Source organism: Xenopus laevis, chromosome 4L (genome assembly GCF_017654675.1).
Source record: "Xenopus laevis strain J_2021 chromosome 4L, Xenopus_laevis_v10.1, whole genome shotgun sequence".
Taxonomy (NCBI): Eukaryota; Metazoa; Chordata; class Amphibia; order Anura; family Pipidae; genus Xenopus; species Xenopus laevis.
The window spans coordinates 126,736,104-126,757,500 of record NC_054377.1 but is presented as its reverse complement, the minus strand read 5'-3'; the positions used below and the strand labels follow the sequence as shown (position 1 = coordinate 126,757,500).

General features: G+C 42.4%; 1 protein-coding gene across 2 annotated transcripts in view; it reads right to left on the bottom strand.

The window, feature by feature from the left end:
* The window catches only part of cacna2d2.L (calcium voltage-gated channel auxiliary subunit alpha2delta 2 L homeolog), a 189,508-nt gene extending 168,363 nt beyond the window's left edge, over positions 1 to 21,145 (bottom strand). For both annotated transcript variants that reach the window (XM_041590779.1, XM_041590780.1), the window contains exon 1: positions 20,955 to 21,145. In XM_041590779.1, the coding sequence (XP_041446713.1) occupies positions 20,955 to 21,070 (116 nt within the window). In that variant the 5' untranslated portion in view covers positions 21,071 to 21,145. The remainder of the gene's footprint in view (positions 1 to 20,954) is intronic.
* Positions 21,146 to 21,397: the final 252 nt, after the last annotated feature.

Below are 21,397 nucleotides of genomic sequence, written 5' to 3'. Positions count from 1 at the left end.
GTGGTGTCAACTTTTAATGCAGCACTAAGGGAAATCAGCTTCTCCTCCCCCCAAGCAAGCTCCCATTGCAGCCCCCTCCTCCAGGCAGGACAGCTGGACATCTGTCAGAACAAACACCGCAAGGAACCAACTTCCAGCCCTGCCCTCTGGCCATATGTCACTGGTATATTTGGAACAAAAACTTTGGAGACAAACTAACAGGTGAATGTTATTCAAGAGGTGTCATGTTAGTTATTAAGTTTCTATGCCTTATAAACCAGTAACAACCCAAAAGGATCTATGGCATGAGCATATCAACAGGCTGCAATCAGGCCCAGACTGGCAATCTGTGGGTTCTGGCAAATGCCCGAGGGGCTGCCGTAAGGTGCCATAGAAAATCAATATTTAGTGGGCTGGTGGGGGGCTGTTTGGGCCTCTGTTTACCTTAAATGGCAGGGCCTATTTTATTTCTCAGTCCGGACCTGGCTGCAATTATGATCTTATAACACAGCCTGGTAGGATGAAACCTAAAGTATGTGAGCATTTCCAGTGGGGTAACTATAGTGGGAGCAAACCCAGAGGGGGCCTGGTATGGATTTGTGACTGCAGCTCCCACTCATGTCCCATGATCCCCATTGTCAGTCCAGCATTAGCAAGCAGGGAGTGGGGTCCACGGGAGAGAATGGTGTCCTGCCAGTGACACACCTTAAAGTGGACCCGTCACCCAAAAAAAATATTAAAAATCTTATTTTATCACATTAGTCAAGCAAAATTAACTTAAATTACACTATATAAATTATTTGAATCTTGTTTCCTTCAGTCTGGGAATTCAAAATGATAGCAAGCAGGCAGGAGCCATTTTGTGGACACTGTTATTAAGACAAGCCTTGGATCATCTCAGAATCTTGTTTGTGCACCAGAATGGGGGACCCGATGTCCATTCCCATGTCCTGGCTACACAATTAAATGGTTAAGAGAACAGGGGAATGTGTGGAGAGTAGTGACATCTAGGAAGAGCTGAATGGAAAGTGAAATAATTGTCTGCCCCGCCTCTATGCCACTGGCATAGAGGAGGGGCAGACAATATTTGATTGACAGCTGAGATTTTTAAATGAGCTTACAACAGCTATGAATGCTTTAATAAAAAATAGAAATTGGATTTCATGTTTAATTTGAAAAGGACTTTTATTATACAGATTTTTGTGTCTGGGTGACAGGTCCCCTTTAATGGCGACCGCCTGTCCCTATTAATACATGAAGCATTTTGTACACACACGTTTTTGGGCCAAAATCCATTACTAGTGTGGAGCGATTTAATGAAACATTAACATCAAAAAATGAAAAAAAAAGTGTTTTAAAGTAATAAAATATAATGCAGTGTTGCCCTGCACTGGTAAAACTGCTGTATTTGCATCACAAACACTACTATTATTTATATATAAATATATATATATATATATATATATATATATATATACAATATCAAAACAGGGGGGTTGTGGGAGCACTCTAAAGGCTTTAAAGTATATATATAAGTATAATAAATGCTATTGCATATGTACCCAAAACAGGGGTTATTTGTTACAAAGTTATGATCATAAAATTGATAAGCCACCATACCACGTCAAGGTAAACCCCGAATGGCGGTCCCTAACTTGTTTTATATTTTATGTGCATTTTAGCATTACCTGTAATCAATGTCCGTTGAACGCTGTTTTTTCACTGAGGGCTGTTACATATGCAATAGCATTTATTATACTTATATATATACTTTAAAGCCTTTAGAGTGCTCCCACAACCCCCCTGTTTTGATTTTATATATATATATATATGCTGTTGTGTAGCAATGGAGGCAGCAATTCCAAGGAGAAAAGACTCAGGTTACACAGCAGATAAGCTCTGTAGAACATAATGGTGTTATCTGTTATCCACTATTTAACCTGTGCCATATAACCTTTTCTCAATTTCCACCATTGCTTCGCAGTAGCTTGTTTATATGAAGTTTAGTAGTGTTTCTGAAGCAAACACATCAGTTTTACCAGTGCAGGGCAACAGTAAATGATCTTTTCATTACTTTAAAACACTTTCATTGTTTGGTGTTACTGTTCCTTTAAGTGAATGACAGATGCCATTGCTTACAGATATGGGGAGTTTTAATGCAATACTGGTGTTTTGTCCTCTCGTATTTTCCTGCCTTCAGCCCAAATAGGGTCCAGCTGGTCACCCATTTTGAGGGGAAAGTCTGGCATTAGTAATGATTAAAGGGTGAGCGCTTTCACACACACAACATATGCCTGAACTTGAACATAATTCCACCCTTTAAGCTCAGCTGTTCTGTCCCAAAAATAACAGCGTAAGAATGTCTGGGGGAGAGATACATCCTGAGCTTTGGGAGACATCTTCCACAAAAGAAAAGGCTTTAGAGGGCTTATTAACATTAGGTGAATTTTAAGGGTCACTATTGATTTAACAATAAAAATGCATGGAGCCGTCATCTTTATGCAATATTCCCATGAGATGATTCATTCAAAGGAAACTGCATAACTTATTCAAGGAAGCCCAACTGCCATGTTTCCTAGAAATGTGGCACTTGAAACTCGAATGGTATCATATTTAAGAAAAAAACTCAAATGGCAAAAACCCGAATGTGCGAGTTTGAGTCCCGCAACCTGAATTGATCAATTGATCCCGCAGAAAAAACTTGAATCGATCGAACTGAGTTCTCGTTTTGAGCTTTAAGCCAAAACCCAGGCTGTTAACCTCTTCAAAAGATTCCAGGGACCTCTGCCATTAACTTCTACAGAACCTCTAAAGGTTTTAGGTGGTGTATTTTCGGATTAAAGCTATTTCCAGGGTTGAGTATTCGAGTTTTTTTTGAGAAAACTCGATTGATTCGAGTTTTTTTTTAACCTGAAAATGTGACTTTTGATCGAAAACTTTTAAAACCTTAAAAAATCTGTCCCTGGGTGTGTGTGTTGACTAAACTACACCTTTAAGCATCTCGAGTGGCGTAACTAGATATTACAGCCCAACAGCAAACTATTTTTCAGGACCCCCCAATTGTCTAGAGGTTGACCTGTTTTACCCAATATTTATTGAAATTGTATGTGAATTAGGGCCTCATGGGGCCCCTTAACCTCCTGCAGCCGCAGGCTCTGCTTTCTCTGTAGCCTGAGCGTCTCTTACCAAATATCCCCATCACATTCTCTTGCAGAAATCTCCTTATAGACAAACATGTGTGAGGCTGGCCATAACAAACAACATGCAATTAGTTTTGGTTAAAGCTACTACATGTCTGGTTCTGGCAAGGTAGATAATTAGAGTAAAGGTGCCCATCTCCCTGCATAACGGACTCCTGCTAACAAAACAGTCACAACAAAGGGTTAAGGGAAGAGTTTGGAGAATCTAATTAAGTTATTTTCCTTCAAGAATCAAACATGGAGTAGCATCCTTCAGTTTCATAACCAAAACTTCCTCCGGTTTCTTAATTAAAACAAAAAGCAAACAATATATTCCGCTCAAGCCCTATTCATTGCACTCATATTAAACAAGGGGTATACTGCCCCTTTAAAGGGATGATTCGCCTTTAAGTTACCTTTTGATATGTTATAGAATGGCTAATTCTAAACAACTTTTCAATTGGCCATCATTTTTTCTCTTTTATAGTTTTTGAATTACTTGCCTTCTTCTTCTGACCGTTTCGATCTTTCACTGACCCCATTTAAAAAACAAATCCTCTGTAAGGTTACAAATGTATTGTTATTGGTACTTTTTATTACATTCTATTCAGGTTCCCTCCTATTCATATTCCAGTCTCTTATTTAAATCAATTCATTGCTGCTAGGGTAATTTGCTCAGGATAATCTGAGCGCGCCAACGTTGTGAGGGGGCGTTGGGGCCAAGGACAGAGTTCAGCCCATCACCTGCCCGGCTGGAGTGTTGCTCTGCCCTCAAATTGCCCGACCTGTAGAATTTGGGCCAGCCTGTGCAGTGGTTCATTTGATTGTCTTTAGTGCTGCAGATACAAGTGAAACACCTGACCCAAGCATAGCAGAATTAATAAGCAGAGTGAGTGAGATAAGAAAGTTGAGCAAGGCAAAAGAAACAGCAACACTGCCGTTTTATAATGTTATTTCATGAAAACTGAATATTTTGATTAATAGCAGGAAATGGACAGCACTGCGGCATTAGACGTGCCTAATAACTAAACAGGATAATCAGAAAAACAATGAAAATGTAGACAGACATCAACTCTTTATCGTGATTCTATCCTGAGCATTTGAATTTCTGCCTACTGTCATTCTAATAGTCATGTTTTCCCTGCGGCCACTCATTCTGTTTCTGATCTTGAAGTCTCTGTCTATTAGTCTCCCACTCTTTCTCCAGATATGCCATAATCTGTATAATTTGCCCTTTATTCCTTATTAACCTATTTCTCTTTTGATATTTCACTTCATTCTAGCTTATTATTGCCTACCACTGAATCTGTAAGTCTCTTTTCTCTCACAACTTGATCTTTCTCAGTAATGGGTTCCACAGACCCTCAAGTTGATGCTAAACTACATCTCCCAGTATCACCTTAACAGCTGTTAGTGGTATTCTAGGAGACGTAGCTGAACAACATCTTGAGGGTCTCAGGTTGGTTTTCCCTATATTAGGGCCTCCTTTTAATTTTTAAGGTCCCTTCTTGACATTACACCTCTTTATCCTAAACCAGCAATCCTATACAGAACCTCAAATGTTTTAAGAACATTTAGGAAAATGACAGAAAGATTGCAACCAATAGAGAATTGATAAACCAGGTTTAAGTGTTATTTCATAGTAGTAACTCATAGTAGTAACTCAGAGCAACCAATCAGAATTTGGCGTCATTAAAGCATCTGAGTGATTGCAGATCTGATGCTGATTGGTTCATATCACCTGGGTACGTCTTAGCCATACCCCTTATAAATATAAATATACAGAGATTAAGTTCTGAGTAGTCAGAAGAAAGGGGACCGCTGCCCCGTAAAATAACAATTTAAGTGGCTAAATATTCTGGATTGTCATGAAGCAGTGCACACTTATCTCTGCATGGGGCAAGTATGGTGAGAGGTGAATAGTGCCGCCTGTTATATTGATCTATAGGTGAGTATAATAAAGACATGCAGTGCTCAATGGGAAAGTGATGGATCACTTGGAATGCGACAGGTATTTAGACTAGGGCGCTGCAGGGGTTAACCCACGGGGCCCCAAATAGGTGGGTGTCATAATCGAATACACGGCGATCAAAAGCAGATCATTAGGAGCCATGTATTGTCAACATCCCATCGCTACAGAACTTAATACCCAATCAATAAGCTCTGCGTTGCCGCAAGGAACTGGAGACCATAACTAATTCACTGCCAGATATAACAAAAAAAAGCCCCATGCTCAGTTTTCAAGAATAACACATATAACCCACTGACTGTTGGAAATAATAAGCGCCAGATATTGTTTGCTAATTGCTGCAAAGTGCAAAGTCAAGTGAAGTCCCATTGAGATGTATCACTTTCATGTTTTGCTGTTACAAGATTCTATCAGAGGGATCCCACAAACAATACTCTGGGTAGCTATACATTAGAGGAGTAACAAGTCAATAGGAGCCATCAGTCATGGTTATGAAAGCACGCCCATGATGATACCATTCCCAAACACTGGAGTGTTATCCTCGTTCAGTAGCTCAGCCTAAAATGGTGGAAGCCAAATATAAGAACTTTCTGGTCTAACTTGTAACGTGTCTCCTTAGGGTGGCCATACACAGGCAGATCAAAGCTGCTATGGGTCTTTCATACCAATCGGCAACTTATCTCCCCGTGTAGGGGGGCGTTCCAACGGGTCTCCCCGTTCGATATCATGCCGAAAATCGGGCAGATATCAATCAGGCAGGTTTGATTTTTTTTTTTGGTGATCGAGGACCGCATCGGCTAGTCCTTGTCCCCACTTCCTACATTGTAATCCAGTCATTTGGCCTAGGGCCAAACAATCAGATTAACTCAATATCGCGCTGCCTTTTTTGGTGGGCATATCGGGATAAGATCCGCTTGTTTGGCGACCTTGCCAAACGAGCGGTTCTCATCGTATATGGCCACCTTTAGGCCAAAATGGGGAATAAAAACTCACAAGGGGTCTTGCAAGTTGACCAAATAACCAGATCTCTCTCATGCAACAATTATTGGATCACTGTGGGACTGATTAACCCACAAGTCCGATCATCATTTTGTTTTGGGACACCCATGGGCAAATGTCAGACTAGTTTGGTCACAATTGCCAGTATTTCAGGAGTGCAGCCTGGGAAATCAATATCCAATCTGATCAGAGCTGAGCCCCAGGGTAATGCTATCAGATCATTTCAATTTGGTCATCCAAGTGAAAGGGCCAATTTGCTCACAATCAAGATTCAGTCACTGTTCTGCCTTTATTCAATAACATTCTGTTTCTCCTAGACTGAAAATGAAAGAGAGCAGGCAGATGGAAGTAGAGCCAACCCCATAACTATGTATATCACATACACCGCTGTCTAATTTTGTATATTATATATTTTGTATAAAACTTATCCTTGTAGATAGATAGATAGATAGATAGATAGATAGATAGATAGATAGATAGATAGATAGATAGATAGATAGACAGACATTTATTATTATTATCGGTCATGTATAAAGCACCCTAGAGCTTACACTCTAGGGTGCAGCCCATTCAAACACACTAGGGTCAATTAGAGCATGGGAGGAAACTGGAGTACCCAGAAGAAACCCACACACACGGGGAGAACATAAGAACTCCACTTTACCATGTATCTGTAGGCAGGACATAATAAAATGGTGACATAGAAATCACTGAATCCTTTGGGCAGGAGGTCTACAAAGGTCTCTTGGTGGCAACATACGGCACATGCCCTCCAGATGGACAGACTTATCCTAAAACCGATGACTGGGAAATGAGTTACAATGGTTTGGCTTGGTAAAGCTAAGAATAATGTATATTTTTTAATCATAATGTAGCCACTAGGGACTTAAGCCAATGAATGACAGCAGAGGAAGCAGTACAAGATTTTTTAATTTGGATGGACTAAGCAGCCATGTACAAAGAGTCCGGGTGGAAAGAGACAATTGTTGAAGGTCGATAAAAGAGTCAGATGTTTTACGGATAGAATGGATTGGGTTGAGTCAGATAATGGGCAGGAAAATAAGTACAGAGTAGTAAAAATAGAGATCTGGAACAAAGAGGAATTAATTGGTTTAGGAATAGCCTCATTTTGGAAAGGTTACAGAGATCATACTGGCACAGCTCCGACACGCTTTCATTATGAGGAACGTACCAGAAAAAATGGATTTAGTGCGCTGGACATTGGACGGGCTATATATTAAAGAAACAGGATTATTTTTAGGCCTCTTTTATATTGTTCCATTCATGTGGGCTGACAGCCCCTAAAATATGAACTGCAGATCCTCTTCTCTTCCATGTGCCATGTGAGCAATATCCATGATATATCACTGTTTGGTGGGGATAATCCGGCCATCATGAATGATTTGATTTAGAGAGAAATTGTTCTACGTGATTAGGAGACCCTCTCCATATCTGCATGTAAAATCTGCCTTGGCTATGCCTTCATTTTGCTTGTGCTAACCAGAGGCCAAGAGCTGGGCAGTGTTGCCCCATAGGATATAAAAGCACCTATTAAACATAAAATCTACGTTGCAGACACTCTATTACATTATTATCAGCACCACAGATTTTATGACCTACAGCACTTAAAGTAATTAACTTTGTGGATGACTTGAATCTGTAGGGCAGCGCTACCTATGATTTTTTATGCTGTGAGCTGTGAATATCTGTATTTCAAATGTTTAGGGGCCCCGTTTATTATAACACAATGCAAAGAGAACTATGAAGATCTTGAGCATGCTGGGGGCCAAAAAAAAGCTTCTTGGGTGCCTTTCTGGTCTACTCACCTCCAACAACAGCAACAGTGGTTGCCTACCCCTTCACCCCCTCCTACTCCCCAGAATTGCACTAAAGTTAGCCCCCGCCAAGAAGGCTTCTCCATATCCCATCTTCCAAATATAGAATCTGCCTTAGCAAATTTACTCTTCTCTGTGCCGTATACAGCACATTTCAGCTCATGCTGCATAACTCACAGGTGTGTGTGTACGGAGATGTACCGAGGAGTAATTCTACGCAGGCTCATTAATATGCAAGTCTGATGCACAGACAGCAAATCATCCTGAGCATTCAGGCAGGAGCCCAATTTGTACACTGACTGCCTCACATGATACAGCATTTGAATGGATGCACAGGGTCTATGCATATGATCTAAAAAAGCTTAGTCCAACTTTTCCAGTCCCACTGGAAAATATATATTGGCCAAGATCAAGCCATATGCATCCAACCTGTTACTAGTTACACCCTAGTCTTTGTCTCTCATTATACCTAGCTTCTCACTTATAGAATAATAAAAAAAAAGGCATGCTGGTTTGAGAAGACCTATAACCTCTTATAATAAACAAAAGCCATGAATATCCTGTAAATTATATCCTTATAAACGGTGAGTAGTGATGTCATCAGTTATAAACGGTGAGTAGTGATGTCATTTCTCTCACATGACTCACTAAAATTTGTGTATTATAATAAATAAAGTACCCCCAGTTGTAAAATATGAGGATATTAGAAGTTACCTCGGAGTTCCATGACCTGTATAAAACACTCGGCCTTCGGCCTCGTGTTTTATATGGTCATGAAACTCCTCGGTAACTAATAATATCCTTATATTTTACAAGAGGGGGTACTTTATTCACTATATAATACACAAAAGCCATGAATATCCTGTAAATTATATCCTTATAAACGGTGAGTAGTGATGTCATCAGTTATAAAGGGTGAGTAGTGATGTCATTTCTGTCACATGACTCACTAAAATTTGTGTATTATAATAAATAAAGTACCCCCAGTTGTAAAATATAAGGATATTAGAAGTTACCTCGGAGCTCCAGGACCTGTATGGTCATGAAACTCCTCGGTAACTAATAATATCCTTATATTTTACAAGAGGGGGTACTTTATTCACTATATTATGGACACATTTCCATTTCAACAGTCCAAAGCCAATTCTGTCAGATCAGTTAAATATATTATCATGATTCGTTCACAGATACAAAGCATGGCTGAGCGGGTGTCTCTTCAGTGAGGCCTGGACTTGACTCCAATGTTATTTGGCATTGGAACAATCACTCACCTCCCTGTGATTCAGATACAGTCTTTTAATCCTGCAGACCATGGACTGACTATGGCTGAAAGATTCTGTGTACAGTGATGTAAATAATAAGTATCCCTATATATATAAGGATAATTACACTAAAGATGGTAAAAACAAATGCTACCCAGAATGTTCCCATAAACCATTTAATATTCTGTACTCAGTTACTGGAGGCCCCAAATCTTCCCTATAAATGGCATCGTTGTGCTGCTGCTGCCTGTACCGGTAATGATAAAAATCTTAATTTTGTCACTGCTAGTTAGGGCAAATTCTCGTTAACACCAATCTTGACACAAATATAAGTTTTCTTTTCTCTTTTTTAAATCGAATCCCAGTTTCTGGCTGAGGACATTCACGGGCTTTCAGAGCCATTAAGCGGCATTGTTTGGACTACAATGCTTGGTTTAATGCCGCATTACTTGCAGTCACTGGGAAGAAAATACCAATCTCTTTTTGCCGTCGGATATATAAGACTGGATCCGAGGGCTTTACTCTTCGCTGATTCCCTTATAAGGTTCTGGAAGCTGACTATACCTGGTTAGATGACTGCTAATCATTCGAGCGCGCAGGTATTTCTATTATTTTAGCACACAAATAAAGCTGTTCTTGGCTTAAATACGGTTGCCAGGGAGTCTGAATAAAGCAAGGACCCTGCTCTGTGCCAATGCTGTATGGATAGTCTTTGGGGTATAGGAACTACCAGCCTGTACTGGGCTTTAGCCAGACCTTCATTAACCCATGGGTGACCCCTCATCTCATATCACAGGGAAGGAGGGGGAGCTGCTCCCTCTGAATGTGATAGTAATCTGCTGTACCTGATTAGCAGTTTATGGACCAGGACAGCAGATTGCGCTGTTCTTTCATCTATCCGCCGCTCCAATTGTCAAGAGGGAAACGAAAAAGGGAGCGGGGGGAGCTGAAGTGGAGAAAGGAGAGGGAGAAGTGGCTGGAAAGGGGAGGGTGTCGAAGAAAGTTCTGCAGAGGCAGAGATAAAGCTGAGACGTAGTGTTCCGAAATTAACCTACTTCTGCTCTGAAAAGGAAATCAAGGACCTTTTTATGAAATGAGGTCCTCTTTAAGATGATGGAGATACGACGGAAGAAAAGCAGCCACAAAAGGCGATTTCCAGGCACAAGAGTCCGAGCCGGGGGATTATCAGCTCTGAGTAATTCTCTGGACATGGCATCTGTGATTGGAGTGGGAGCTGGGGAGAGATTGTCTGATGCGGGTAAAATGCTAGAGACCTACGTATCACATTCACCTCATATTCCAGCGCTCGGTGAATGGCGGCTGCATATAACCATCGCTGATAATGAAAGCATCTGTCTGCCAAGTGATTGTCAACCCAGCTAAATGACAATGCCCAGCACCTACAGGCAACCAAGGCTCTCCTTACTTGTGGAAGGTCTCAGAGAAAAAAAACCTTACTGGGGCCACACAAATTAAATTACCTGTAAACACAGCCACGTAGGTGCAATCACTTACCAGAAACTCAGTGGTAATTCTTTACCATCCAAATATGGTCAACTGCTGTGAGGGTGGCCATCCTTGTTTCTACTACTAAAAGATAGACTTCTAGTTCAGAATTAATGGGCTGTGATTGAAAAAATAATCCTAGGAACAAATAAGCTTCTTAACTGATAAATGTTAGGACATGCTATATGATTGGCCAGCTCTGTGTCATATGTGAATTCCAAAAATGTTAAAATGGAACCCTTTGTCAGAGGTGATAAACCTTTGCAAGTACATTCAAGGAGACATTCATTTCCAGATCAGTCCTACTCCATGTGACACAAGGCTTGATCCCACAAACAATACAATAGCTAAGAAGCTGCCAAGACTTCACTAGAAAGGTTCCTGGGCACCCCTGCTCCTGCATGTAAAGCTTGTAATAGGGCTACAGAATTTGCAGGCTTTAGTTACCCTTTAATCACCGCTGGCGAGTCACTCAATGAGACAAGGCATATTTTGCCAAGCAGCAGATGTTTCATCGTACAATAAATGTCATAATGCCTGAAAGCGATTGTAACTTAAAATATATCATTCTTCTGTCCATCACTCGAACCTTTAAGTGCCATTTGATATATTAGCATTGATGCTTTAAGAAAATAACCCCCAGTGGCATTTAACAGTGGTTTTGCCCAGAAACTGAAAAGAAATGAAATCAAGCAAAAACAGCCCCAGCTTTAGGTGCCCGCCAGGGAATTTATTATCCGAAGAGTGAATGTATGGAGATTTAAGCAAAACAGGATCAAAAGTAGGATACAGAGGTTATCTTCATGAACACTTTGCAGCGTTTCTTTGTCCCCTTCAAATACTCCATTGCACCCAAATGAATTATGCATACCAGACAAGTCAAGGAGTCTGCTGAAGTTAATGGGTTTGTGGAGTATAAGGTGTGCTGGAGGAGACCACTGTTACTTTGTATTCTAAAGGAAAAGCTGGGTTTCCAGGAGATATTGAGACAGAACCCCTTCAGGCAGTAGTAGCTCAGTGGCCATGGGATGGGACAGCATTTCTCTACAAGCAAGTAGGAGTAGTACTTTTAACAAGATACATGTTCAATACCAGGTAGCAGAGGAAAGCAGAACCCAATCTAGGTAACAGAAGAGGCACTCCAGAGAGAAGCTCAGAGCAGTAACCCAAACAAGTAGCAAGAGTAGTACACCACCCTTCCAAATATTTTAAAAATGTAGTAGTACAAGGGTGAGCCAAGAGCAGTACCCCAACAGGACATCTAACCAGAAGCAGTAAGAAACACCCCAACTTGAAGACATGTACAATTCCCCAACTGGGATCACAAGTAATACTTTAGGTAGGAGAGGAACACTACCCCAGCCTGGAAACAGGAGATAAGAGCAGGACCACAGGAAAGAGACTCTGCCAGTTCACCCAAAAATAAATCAGAATAACCCCAACTACAGAGCAGGAATAAGCAGGACACAGGAGTCATTTTCCAGGGAAAAGACAAGGGTGGTAACTTAGCAAGAGACAAGGAGCATTAACCCTGAAGGACATGAGGGTGCTTGAGCGTACAGACTGCAGTGCCATAACCGTACAATAAGCAGTCATGAGGTTTAATGTCCCCAGCAGAAAGGAAAAAGATGCCGTCGAGTCAGAGCTTTGGGCAGAAACCTGGAGCACGTAGAGCAGAAAGTGCCACGGTCCTACTTGCAGCCACTCTCTGCATTCTCCCCATGTCTTATTTTTCTTCTGCACGCAGAGCTCAAGTGGCGGGAATGCTAAGAGAGAACTGAGCTTCCACAGAGCCGAGAAATTATTTGCACTCAATTAAAATGGGGGTATTGCCTGGCACTTTACAGCCTAATGCTGCTCATCCACGAGGTGCCTGGAAAGATAACATATCACCTTGTAAAACAGGCTGTCATCATTAGGCCCAACACACGGCTCTAAAGGAGATCTCCATCAAACACAGCCTGCCTGTCCCTGTCCTCATCAGCTGGCTGGTGCTTTGGGGAAAGACTTGAATATCTTTCTAAAGATGTCATATTTATGTATATTTTACAAATCCACACATGCCTCCACATACAGTAACGGTGGCAATAGGTCTATTGTGAAATCATACAGTTCCATCTCCTCTTCTCATATCACAGAACCACTGCTGGTGCCACATTGTCCCCTTACCCTACCCCAGATCACCATTCTATCCTAGGCCACAACATCATTCTGTCCCAATCCCTCTCCATTGCTTATAGAACCACCAGTCTTCCCATCTTTTCCCAGTCACCACAAGATTAATCCATACTTTTCCTTGAACCTTCCTCACAATCTCCTCCTGCACCTTGAGTATGCCTTACCTAAACATGGTGCTTAGCTTCACTTGATGCCCTCAACTTCACTCAAACACACCCTGCTCCTTATATCTGGTTTACTCTAAAGCTGGCCATAGATGTTGAGATTTTTAAAAGATCAGATCCTGATCGTGAGACCAATATCTTCTCAGAACGATCGTACGATCGTACGAATTTACCATCAACTAAAAAGACCAATTTGGCAGGAAAACAAAGGGGAGCTGCCTGCTTGGCCCTGCAAACATAGAGAGATTGCACTGGGGCCGACAAAGATTTTTTGACCTGGCCGATCAATTTCCCGACAGATGTCGGCCGAAAAATCGTAAGATGTACGATCGTTCGAATACCACTAACCGCACGATAATTTCGAAGGATTGGTCGGACTTCCCTAAAATCGGTCGTTCGGCAAGAAGAATCGTCGCGTCTATGGGGACCTTAACCCTTTCTGTGAGCCTAATCTCACCATGTCCCATGAATATGCGACACTGCCTCTTGGGCGCTGAGTAAACTTGCAGACTCACTGTGAGCCCAAACAATGCGGCTAAGGGGGTCCCAACAAAATTTCGATCTATACTATCACACTATGTCCTTATGCTACTGCTGTTTTTTTTCTCTGTACTATGCTGATTACTCAGTTGGCACAAACTTCTATAAAACCACTGACTGTCATTGTTACACAGCAACCCCCCCTCACCCAAGCTCCTATAACAAAGTCCAACCAACTTGCTGTCAGATCACATTTCTTTGCTTCTGCAACCAAGTGGACTCCAATGTGCAAGAACGCAGCAGTGCTGCCAACAGAGTGCCAATGGCAGCACAGAGCTACATAGAGATGTGCCCTCTTAATTTGCTTTGCAGGGAGCTGTGTTGTTAGCTTGTACAGACCATAATAATTCAACAGACTAAGAGATAAAAGGAAAATGAAATTGTGGCAGTGCAGACCTCCCCCCCACCTGTGCCCCCTCCTGCATCCAAGCGATAAAACTGAAGCTGCTTCCCGCTTAATAGCCCACTAAAGCGTATGGCAGCCTAGCGTGTGTGCCAACACCTGCTTTATCTCTCCCGGCCGCAGAACTGGCTATCCACGGGAACCGAGCAGAGCCCACTTAATCCTGCAATAAAGAGGCCATTCTGGCTAATAAAGACACCTCTTCATTACAACCTGTCTGACCACCCCCAATCATGATAGCCATTGCTGCCGCACACACACACACTTTCCCAAAGCTCTCAATTGTGCGCAGAATTTAACCCTTGCCATGGCAGCAAGGCCTCTAACAACAAAGCATTTAGAATGGCAATTTATATCATAGCCATGCATTAGCCTAAACAGAGCATTCAGTGCAAGCAATGGTTAGTGCTGCATAATGATTTTCATAACTGCCTCAAAAAAGCCGTGTCTAAACATAGAAGCCCTTGTATAAGCAAGAGATAGAAATATATTCCCACCCAGGCAATTCAAGGCACAACATACCTTGCAGTTGAACACAGCCAGCATGTCACATGAGAGCTGGTTGTTGTACTTTAACAATTTTTAATAATAATTTTTTGTTTCGTTCTGCATCTTTCCAGTTTGGAATTTAAACTGCTATCTTGTTGCTATGGTCTCATTTGCCCAAGCAACCAGGCAGCAATTTGAATAAGGGACTGAATAATTAGGACAGGGACAAAATAATAATTATAAAAACCTAGCCTCAGAATAATGCTGTGTTAATCTCTATTCAGAGAGATAATAGGCAGTATAAATAATTCTGTAAAAAAACTGCAGACCAACTACAATTTTTCTCAGAATATGACTGCCAGCCTCTTGTGAAAAGTTCATCTGACAACTGTACTTCCCCTTTAAAAACTGTTAAACAAAATAATACGGCCTTTTGATGCTTTTCACCATTTTTCCCCTCATGAAGGGGTCCCTGTCAGACTGGGGGCCCATTGCAAATGCCATCCCTGTCCTTCCCCCTACGCTGTCATTAGTTCTGCTGTTAAATTTCGTAAAGTGTCAGCGTAAGTCAAACTCACAATGGCAGAATAGATCTGCAATCTATAAAAGCACTTCTCCCTCCTGTCCCTGGTAATGCAGCGCCGTTGCTACCCAAGTAATGTCATTAAACCTTCAGCCAGGGCACTAGAGAAAGACAATTTGCCGCGGGAACAATGATGGGAGAAGGCTGCCTGTTTGTAAAAGGTTTTATTACAGGAAAGCATAGCATTCCCACTTAAAAAACACACACATATCATCCATGCAATTTACCCCCCTCGCAACTCCGGTGCTTCCCAGATTAAATATCAATTTGCCAGCTCAGGAAATATGTCTAAGACTGAGTCCCTTACACCCCTGGCATGATGAGAAGAGAGAGCGCGTCTGCATACCAGAGAAGCAATCCTTCCCTGCGGCCAATGCTAAATCTCTCTCAAATATGGAGGTGGAGGGAGAACATTCATCTTTATGTCTCTCTAAAACTCCTTCCCTCCATTCTCCTAAAACAACCCTGCCAATTCACTTTTAAGCCTTCCCTTCACTCTCCTTATTAGAGCTTTCAAAGTGCACCTTTTCATAAGCCTCGGAGCACCCTTTCTAGGGCTGTGTTTAGTGATAGTGGGTTCTGGGAGTTGTACTTGAGCAGTACCTGATGAACTGTAGGGTGGGCGACAGGGATCCAAAGTGCTAGTGACTCCATCTTGCCTCACGGTCACCATCATACCTGATATTACCCCGGTTTTCCTCCATATAAATTATCCTCTGCTGGCCCACACCTGGTCAATTGATCCTTTTCGGACCTCCAGCTCAGCCAGAATTTACAATCTGCAGTCCTATGTAAGCATTCTATTTACACAATAAGCAGCCCTCCAGATCTTTGCGAGGGTGTGGGGAGTTGTAGTTAGATGTTCCCTGACCATCGCCTCTTCTCTAGTCTAAAGATGAGTCTATGAGGATGTAAAAGTTATCAAAGCTGCAAGATAGAGGTATGGGATCCGTTATCCAATATTTACAAATTACAGGAAGGCCTTCTCCCATAGACTCCATTTTATGCAAATAATTCAGATTCTTGAAAATGACTTCCTTTTTCTCTGTAATAATAAAACTAGGGATGCACCGAATCCACTATTTTTTTTTTCACGAAGGATTCGGCCGAATACTGAACTGAATCCTAATTAGCATATGCAAATTAGGGACGGAAAGGGGAAAAAAACGTACTTCCTTGTTTTGTGACAAAAAGTCACGCAATTTTCCTCTCTGCCCCTAATTTGCATATGCAAATTAGGATTCGGATTCGGTTGAATACGAATCCTGCTAAAAAAGGCCGAATCCTGGCCGAATCCCGAACCGAATCCTGGATTCGGTGCATCCCTAAATAAAACAGTAGTTTGTACATGATCCCAACTAAGATATAATTAATCCTTATTGGAAGCAAACCCAGCTTATTTAAAGTTTAAATGATTTTTCAGTAGAATTAAGGTATGAAGATCCTAAATACAGAAAGATCCATTATCCAGAAAACTGAAGGTCCCAAACACTCTGGATAACAGGTTCCATACCTGTAGAAGCTTTTTTACTTGCAGTACCGCTAGTCACCAAGTTTTGAAAAAGGGGGCTACTCTATTCTATTAGCAGAAAATAAAATAGTTCCATAGGGTATCATTTGTATAAAAAAATGAATGTGGAAAATGAAATCAAATGTATCCTTTCATTGACAGGGTAGTCCCTCAGTAATCCACACTCGTCCCGTCAATGCACCTGACTTCTCCTTGAAATCTGCCACTTCTCTAAATATTACAGCACCAGTCAAGGCAAAGTTAGACACCATGGCTGATCAAAATTAGGGATGCACCGAATCCAGGATTCGGCCTTTTTCAGCAGGATTTGGATTCGGCCGAATCCTTCTGCCCGGCCGACCGAATCCGAACCCTAATTTACAAATGCAAATTAGGGGCGGGAGGGAAATTGCGTGACTTTTTGTCACAAAACAAGAAAGTAAAAAATGTTTTCCCCTTCCCACCCCTAATTTACAAATTAGGGTTCGGATTCGGTTCGGTATTTCGGCCACATCCTTCGCCAAGGATTCAGGGGTTCGGCCGAATCCAAAATAGTGGATTCGGTGCATTCCTAATCAAAATCCTGTAATATGCTTCCCCACTATATACACATATAATCTAATATCCTTATATATATTTCAGGTGGGTACACCATTCCCTTTATAAAAAAAGAGCTTAGTAATAAACTCATTCTCATATAAAAAATATAATGCTGCCTAATCATAATAACAGCAATTCTAAGCAGCTTTCTCACATACATTTATTATAAATTTCCGGTGCTTTTAAAATGATTTGGAAATATATCTGACATGATGAGCAGCATTTGTCTGATCCTTCCTATTCTCTGCCCTTCTAATTCTAAAGTTTGAAACAAAAGGCTGACTTCTTCTGCTATATTGATTCAAGAGAGAGAACCAGCAGTGCAGTCACCTGCTTTCTGTTTACGAGTATCTTTTGTGTTCACATACCCTTAAAGATATGCTGGGCAAACACAATACATGAATAAAAGAAGACCAATGTGCATTGATCATTGTGCATATAGAGAATTAATCACAGCCCTATGCACATACACAGCCTAGCATAGAGTTTCATCCAAAAATACAGCCCCAGCCTCCAAGAGGGTACATTACACATATATTTATGGAAGGAGACGAGCATCCATGGCACTTTGATATTGCTAACAGGCTTCTCATTGCCCCCCTGATGGATGCCTTTATCTGTAAACATCTGAGCGGTGACTTCTCAACAAAATAAATGGATTTTGCACAGATCAATGGAAGAGATGAACCTGCAAAGCCACATCTTAGACCTAATTCATACCAGGACCCTGCCCCCAGGAGCATCTGATGTGACTGAATTAAATGACGGGTTTATAAATATGATCCAGTGATTTAACCCATGCAATGTCCATGTGCGACGGACGGTGATGAATATAGTTGTAGCTCTCTGCCCTGCTTGTTGGGTTGCAACGTGTGACTTTGTCTGATCTGTGCACCTGTAAGTGTGAACAAGCTCATAGCAGCCAATATATTAAAAATAATCTGTATGTCACCCTAAAAAATGTGGATAGAGATTGCTAGTATTGCTAGTATGAACTTTGCTGCTCAGATAGTGTAGGAGTGCAAACTTACATTTCATACCAACAAGCACGGGGCCAATTTGTGGGCCACTGATCAATTTCCCCCCTACAGAGATGCCATACTGAGTTCATATGCAGCCTGTCTTGTGCCAGACTACTAACAAAGTTATGCCATGCTCATACTGTATGCCTCTGTGGTTCCAATACACACACCCATAGAATAAGGCCTACATTCTGTTTATTAAATAAACTTATACACTGAGCCAAGGTCTTTGACATACAGTATGTGCAAAAGATGGTGACAGCAGGCCACATCTGCTGTGTGTCTCCCACCCTTCTTTGCCACCCAGTGGGCACATTATGTGGTACACTCAGAAAATGTAATATTCACCCTCAAAATTTAAGCACACACACCATTGAAAGTCTGCTGGTTCACAACCTGCATGCATACACGTAGGTAACAAGCCATGCACATAGGCAGTCACAAACGACTATGCTTGCTGCTAACACAACATCCAACCAGCTAACCCCCTACACCCCCCAACTTGCATTTACACCAATGGGCAACAACCTATAAACACCACCCTAGACCTGCAAAGAGATGCCCCCTATTCTTAACCTACACACACAACCTTCAGTGCACACATTAATTAACACATATTATTACACACAGTAAGTAGCCTGACTACACAACCAACCAGCAAGAGAACTGGACGTGCATGATTCCCAAAGTTTGCAAAAAGACAGAGCACCACAATGCGGCAAAAAAAACACCCCAAATTTGGCACTCACTCACACACAACCTCCACCTACAACAAACCCAAACTCACAAACCCCAAAAGTACTAATACTCAAAAGAGCTCAATACACACAAAGTCCCAAGCCACACATACTTGGAGCCCCATTCTACACAGCTCCAACATGTACAGCCTCAACAACCTCCATACATACCCAACTAGAACCCAAACCACCCCCCCCACACACACACACACACACAACTGTAGTGTGCACAGAGGGTGAACTAGCCTGCACACATGTAAACCTCCAACCTTTACCCACCCATCTCCAACCTCACAAACAGTCCCCTTCTACACACACACACACACACACACACAGACACACTGACAACCCAGTCATGCACAATTTTACCCAACTCAAACGTGACTTATATAACAGACAGTTCCAGCTGAACAGATCTACAGCCATCACCCCCCTGTTACACCGAGCCCCAATCAGAGCAATATAAATGTATAAAGTACAATGCACACACAGCCCCAGCCTCCACACACTTCCAGCCCAACCTGCACGCACATAACCTCTCACGGCTCCATTATCACAGTCTACACGATGCAGCAGCCTTTTTGCTCTCTAGAGAGTGGCTTGTGATAATTATCTTAATTGACTTTAATATTTTCCTTTGTAGTGCTCTTTTTTTGTAATTAGCCACAAATTCTTCATCCATGTCCCCAAACATTCCATGCTATGCGCCTGCTGCAGATGGAAGCGTGTGTCAATCAAATGCCAAACCTCCTGTCACAGCGTTGTCTCTCCTTGAGAGAGCCCTCTGCTGCTCTGCCCCCCGGGGGGGGGGGGGGAGGATTGCGTTTTATCTGCCCCCACCAATGCCTGGAACATATAGCTGAGTGCTGACAGCCGGCTATGTCAGGGTTCCCTAAAATACACTGGCTGTGGAACTTGCATAACCCTTTCAGTGCCAGGGAGGCTGAAGATAACAGTTTTGGGCAGAACAGTTCTGTGGAAAACTTCTTAGATGGTGCGATGTCCCTTCAGACACTTTTACTAGAGCCGAGAGACCTTTGTGTCATGTTGTAGTTTGACAACATCTTGCATGTAGTTACCCACTTAAACTGAAAGTACTATCACTAATATTCCTGTACACTACACACTGGCACTGCTGGGCACACAATGCACACGTTCAATGCTATACAACTGTACAGAAACTTTACTTTGCCTTTACCCTGCTCCTTCTCTTCATACAGTGACAAGCCGCTGGCACTAAAATATTGTCCAAACAGAAGAGATTTACTAATATGCCCTCTTCGACTTCACAAACTGCCCACTGTTCAACCAAGAGCCTCCATTGCATGACTTCTCTACAGAATGAAATGTTTATTGAAAGAGAGTAGTGCCTACACACAGACCCACCAAGGGCACTAAGCCTGGCAGGCTAAAGGCTGGTGCAGAGCCCAAGAAATACTAACACCAGCAACCAGCTGATTCCAAAAAGTGTTTCATGAACAAAAAGAGGGGCACAAAGTGTTTTTGAAGACAGTGGAAATGGGGGGCATCTCCTTTATTTCATAGAACTCTGCTGCCAGGGTAAAGGGCTCACATTACAGCAACACTGCCAGGTATTATGCCCTGCTGGGCCTCCTTACTGCCTGGTAGGACAGACTCATTAGATGAACATCAGGCTCTGCCAGGGAACTGGGGGCACAGTCAGTTGGGGGCACAGTCAGTTGGGGGCACAGTCAGTTGGGGGCACAAGTCAGTGGGAATGACAATGGAGGAGGTAGTAAACTGGAAGTAGGAGAAATGTGCAGGATGGAGATATAAACATTATAATAATAACATGACATACATATAGGAATAGGACAAAGAGGGGTTAATATAAAGGAGAAGGCTGTTATATTAGGGGCACAGCACAGGGTGGAGCAAGGTGGGCACAGGGGATACGGAAGGAGGTGAATTGATGAATAATTGCGGCGCAGCGGAGAATGGGGTCGGGGCATTGGGAGCTGATATTGTCGCTACTCACGTGTGCTGCTGGGGGAAGCTGTCGCCGTCGGTCCCGGTGAGTAAGAGAAAGCCGGTGAGCAGAAGGCACAGAGCCGGGAGTAACGTGCGGGGAGCGGGGCTGCACATCAGCAACATCCTGGGGAGCGAGGAGAGACTGAGAGCCGAGAAGGAAGCGGAGCTCAGCACTGAAGGGGACCGGGGAGGGAGGAGAAAGAGGATGCGGACAGAGCCCGCCCTATATTCTAGCCCCGCCCTATATCCAGCCCACCGCATCTATACAAGGCTCTATTGCCAGCCCACCCCAGCTATACACATTTATACACAGCTACACACACATTTATACACATTTATACACAGCTATACATACACAGCTATATACACACAGCTATACTGCCAGCACAAACTGCAGACTGCCCTATATCCAGCCCACCCCAGCTATATACTCACAGCTATACAGCCAGC